Genomic DNA, 5,006 nt, shown 5'->3' on the forward strand with positions numbered 1-5,006 from the left:
CTTTGCATGCATGTGTCCTCCTGCTAATTTCCACATAAGTTGGCTCAGACTAACATGCATCCTGTTTAGGGTAGAGGGCATAGCCCACCATGGTTCTAGGGAAGCTCCGTCATTGCACACAAGTAACATCACCTTAAGTAAAGACATGGTTAGTCAGCAAAAGAGAGACAGATATATAGAGAGAGTAAATACATTGGTGGCCCTAAAAGTATTATAGACATGTGAGTTGGATCCTATAAGTAGGAAAATGTACACATATGGGTACTAAAAGTGGATACATGCTTTATTGCAGGTCCTATTCAGGTCTAACCTAGGTCTAACCTAGCGACACGACGAGTTGATCGAAGCCACATAGGCAATATTTCACCAAACTCCGTACAAGACTCTTTTATTCTAATTTCCCGATCCCCATTGCTTCAATATGATACTTCCTCACCCCTCCGAGAGCGCAACTTTATTGGCCGTTGTGGGGGTTCGTGCCTTGGGCCTTGACCCTGACGGGCCTGGTCAGCTGCATATAGTTGGGCGTCACTACCGCGCTACCCATCTCACTCGCGTGTGTGTTTCTCGCTCTCAAGCTCATCGTTATCAACTCCGTCGAGTACACACTCGTCCACCATAGCGATACCATCTTGCCGCCGACGCCACTCCGACTCCGAGGTGCTCGTGGCTACTCCGAAGGCGCTTCGACAACAAGCTTGCCACCAAGTGGAGCAGGGCTGCCCCTTGGGCTTGGCGCGATGTGGGCCTTGTCGTCGCCCCATCCACTTGTATCAAGATCTCAATTTTGATCGATTGTTAGAAAAGCGCGCTCAAGAATCATAGTACATGATACATTGTGGTACATGTACATGTACCATGTGCTAATTTTATGATCGGAACTAGAAATGAGCAAACCGATATCTCCATGAGAAATTACAAAAAGGAAAAAAAAACTGCAATGGAACAGTTGGTCCATAGAACTTGTATGGAGTAATAAGTGCAGAAAGTGGCAAAAGGGAGGGGGAGGGGGAGGGGATGGGAGGGGTGGGGGTGGGGTAGGGAGGTTACCTGGAAACGCGGCATATAGACGCGCCCACGACCCCCTCCCTCCCTCCCACCCACGTTCCCTCGATCGCCCCCGCTCCACAAACCAACCCCGCCCCGCCCAAGAAGAGCCACCCGGCGATCGACCGACGCGGCCCGATCGAGGCAAGATGAGGGAGATCCTGCACATCCAGGGCGGCCAATGCGGCAACCAGATCGGCGCCAAGTTCTGGGAGGTGATCTGCGGCGAGCACGGCGTCGACCCCACCGGCCAGTACACCGGCACGGCGCCCGAGCAGCTCGAGCGCATGGACGTCTACTTCAACGAGGCCGGCGGCAACCGCTACGTCCCGCGCGCCGTCCTCATGGACCTCGAGCCCGGCACCATGGACTCGCTCCGCTCCGGCCCCATCGGCGCCATCTTCCGCCCGGACAACTTCGTCTACGGCCAGTCCGGCGCCGGCAACAACTGGGCCAAGGGACACTACACCGAGGGCGCCGAGCTCATCGACTCCGTCCTCGACGTCGTGCGCAAGGAGGCCGAGAACTCCGACTGCCTCCAAGGTATTCGATCAAACGCCCCCCTCCCCCGCATTCTTTTCTCTTCCTTCCGTCCCCGCATTTCCCTCCATCTGTTTCTGGAACAGAATCGCCCATCTTGGCATCGCGATCGTAATCCAGACCATATACTCCGTAGTAAAATTCTTCCCTAGATCATAGTGGGGAATGCGATCCGAATTTTACCAGACTAATTAATTGGCGTGGAACCGTATCGTCATCGGTCTAACAATCGGAACCGTACGTGGGATCAAAAATGTTTGATACTGTTGCGCGCCTCTTCTTTTCCTCTTGCCAATTAAGGACAGAATTATATTATCATTTATTAGGGTCTACTGTCTTCCAGCAGAGTGCCAGAGTGGTATGTTGCATGGTAATTAAACACTAATTAAACAACTCTGCCAACTCGGCAGCATTTACAAGCAGTCCGGGATCCAACATGATTGTGATTCGGTGCTCCCAGTTGGGGTCTATAATTTGCGGATCCAACATTATCGTCGATCCACCGATCATGTGATTTGTCTTTACCATTTGGTGAACCTAATTTATCTGACAAGTACTAAGTGGGTGAATCAATAACCATACCATTTCTACTCCTGATTTAATCATTGATTTCAGTACTGACACGCCACGGCATTATTTCATCTGTGTGTTCAAATAATGCGCTTATCGTTCTATATTGCCAGATTTGATTTCCAATGGCAATTATATGCTGTTGGGATCAAGATGGCGGGGAAATTTAAGAGTAAAACATATGTGGTGCTTTCCTGGCTTCAACTTGAGGGCTGATTTTTTTCAGTTAAATGAAGCCAGCAACTGCTACAAAAAACTGTTGCAATGGGCGTCAGTTGTGAAGGTTCTGAAAGTATGCTAGATTTTAAATTTCCTTCATGACCTTTAGCTGCAGCATTGCTTATTTCATTTTCAAAAATGTGTCACAAATTCACGTAGCCATCGATTATTCGTCTGTAAAAATGTGAACCGTAAAATAGTGCTAACAAATTTAGGTGGCAAAGAACTTGCACTTTTCGGTCAACATACGACCACCTCAATGCAAATATACTTCAATTTGTTCGCATCACATCGCATGTCGCCATCTTCTTTTTGCTGGTGAAGGGTGATGCGATCATCACAACACTAACAATGTAGCACTACATGTATCATCCGGGTGATTACCGACAATGCCGTACGACCTAACAACACATGAAAGGCGGTATCAAGGAACGGCATACTGTCGGTGTTGGCTGCAGCGAATGGGACACCCAGACAGGCTGTTGGCGCCAGACCCAGTGGATGGTTGTTGGTTAGATCCGTAGATGCGGTTTTGCTTGCTTGATTAGTTTGTTCATTATGTGTACTTGCATGGCTAAGTTCAGACTTACATGAGGTGATGAGATTTGTGGATTTTAGTATACCTAACCTAATCATAATCATAACAGCAGAATAATATAAAAGTAGTAATAATGTACAACTAGGCACATGATGTAGGGCCAGTGGATACGTATTTCCGATAGTTTCTTTATTATTAGTACCCTGATTGGATAGAAGTAGTTAGTCTGTCTTGTTAATTGTCGGTATCAAGTTTTGTTGACAGGGAAGATGTATGTCCCAACCTGAACATAGTCGTACAAGAACTCGATCATTTCCTCAGTCCACTGAATTTATTTTTTGTTAATAACCAGCATTGTTCATTTTACGTCGGCAGGTTTCCAAGTATGCCACTCTCTTGGTGGAGGCACTGGTTCAGGCATGGGCACGCTACTCATCTCCAAGATCCGGGAGGAGTACCCTGACCGCATGATGCTCACCTTCTCCGTGTTCCCCTCGCCCAAGGTATCGGACACCGTGGTGGAGCCCTACAACGCGACGCTGTCGGTGCACCAGCTTGTTGAGAACGCCGATGAGTGCATGGTCCTAGACAATGAGGCCCTCTACGACATCTGCTTCCGCACCCTCAAGCTCACCAACCCTTCGTGTAAGCTCCCACCCCCATGATACATCCGACACCAAATGGATTGAACTTGTTAAACTCATTGATGTATGATGCAGTCGGTGACCTGAACCACCTCATCTCGGCGACCATGAGCGGCGTGACGTGCTGCCTGCGGTTCCCTGGGCAGCTCAACTCTGACCTCCGGAAGCTGGCCGTCAACCTGATCCCGTTCCCGCGTCTGCACTTCTTCATGGTTGGGTTCGCCCCGCTCACGTCCCGGGGCTCGCAGCAGTACCGCGCGCTCACGGTGCCCGAGCTCACGCAGCAGATGTGGGACGCCAAGAACATGATGTGCGCGGCTGACCCGCGCCACGGCCGCTACCTCACGGCGTCCGCCATGTTCAGGGGCAAGATGAGCACCAAGGAGGTGGACGAGCAGATGATGAACGTGCAGAACAAGAACTCCTCCTACTTCGTCGAGTGGATCCCCAACAACGTCAAGTCCAGCGTCTGCGACATCCCGCCTGTGGGGCTCGCCATGTCCTCCACCTTCGTCGGCAACTCCACCTCCATCCAGGAGATGTTCCGCAGGGTCAGCGAGCAGTTCACCGCCATGTTCCGCCGCAAGGCCTTCCTCCACTGGTACACCAGCGAGGGCATGGACGAGATGGAGTTCACCGAGGCCGAGAGCAACATGAACGACCTCGTCGCAGAGTACCAGCAGTACCAGGACGCCACCGCCGAGGAGTACGACGAGGAGGAGCCCGCCGGCGACGAAGCCTGATTCATTCTATCCCTTGGTTTGTGCTACCAATCGAGTTCGAGTCGCCATATATATATATATTCATCTATATATCTACTCTTCATCGTGTGTAGTAAGTAGTAGTATTATACTGTAATATGTTGTCGATCGTGTCTGCCAGAGGACTTGTTGCTGTCTGTAATTGTACGTATGCTTGTTTCGTGTTGCCTTTATATGTTTGTCGTCGTCGTCGAACCTTCACTCGTCATCTTTATTTCATTCAGGTTACTTGGAATTTGTTTGCTTAATCAAGCACCGGGGATTACTCGTGTCTACTTAAATCATTTTCATCCTGACCTTGGCGAGCGCATGATGTGGTAGTCATGAAGTGAATTCTGGTTCTTCAAGAACAAGCACAACACGATGTCAAGTTACTTCAGATCGCTTCAACTGAATGTGCTCAAAATATGGATCCAAACCCATGGTCTGTCGGACGGATTTGAAGCATTGGTGAAGACACTTTTGCTAGTAAGGTGGGTGTGTTTTATGCTCTTGAAAACAGTGGACAAAACATTGCTGGTAATTAGTATCGGGTGAGAGATCCATTGCTGGTAATTAGTATCGGGTGAGAGAATAATATTCGATGTTACGAAGCAACTGAAGAATCATGATTTCATTAACAAAGGACATGGGAAGGACACGTCAGATTTTCCGAGTTAAATACAAACATCTTCTGGATTAGTGTGT

At 49.2% G+C, this 5,006-nt stretch overlaps 1 protein-coding gene across 1 annotated transcript; it reads left to right on the forward strand.

The window, feature by feature from the left end:
- The first annotated feature begins 1,078 nt into the window (after window positions 1-1,078).
- On the forward strand, window positions 1,079-4,520 carry LOC123446959 (tubulin beta-3 chain). The gene is made up of 3 exons (XM_045123505.1): window positions 1,079-1,590; window positions 3,290-3,559; window positions 3,634-4,520. The coding sequence occupies exons 1-3, from the start codon at window positions 1,197-1,199 to the stop codon at window positions 4,299-4,301; spliced, it is 1,332 nt and encodes a 443-aa protein (XP_044979440.1). The 5' UTR covers window positions 1,079-1,196; the 3' UTR covers window positions 4,302-4,520.
- The last annotated feature ends 486 nt before the right edge of the window (window positions 4,521-5,006 follow it).

The sequence above is a fragment of the Hordeum vulgare genome, chromosome 4H (genome assembly GCF_904849725.1).
Source record: "Hordeum vulgare subsp. vulgare chromosome 4H, MorexV3_pseudomolecules_assembly, whole genome shotgun sequence".
Taxonomy (NCBI): Eukaryota; Viridiplantae; Streptophyta; class Magnoliopsida; order Poales; family Poaceae; genus Hordeum; species Hordeum vulgare.

Coding starts and splice junctions, on each gene's coding strand:
- LOC123446959 (XM_045123505.1), top strand. CDS start 1,197: ATGAGGGAGATCCTGCACATCCAGGGCGGCCAATGCGGCAACCAGATC. Junction 1,591..3,289: donor GAACTCCGACTGCCTCCAAG/GTATTCGATCAA, acceptor TTACGTCGGCAG/GTTTCCAAGTATGCCACTCT. Junction 3,560..3,633: donor CAAGCTCACCAACCCTTCGT/GTAAGCTCCCAC, acceptor TGTATGATGCAG/TCGGTGACCTGAACCACCTC.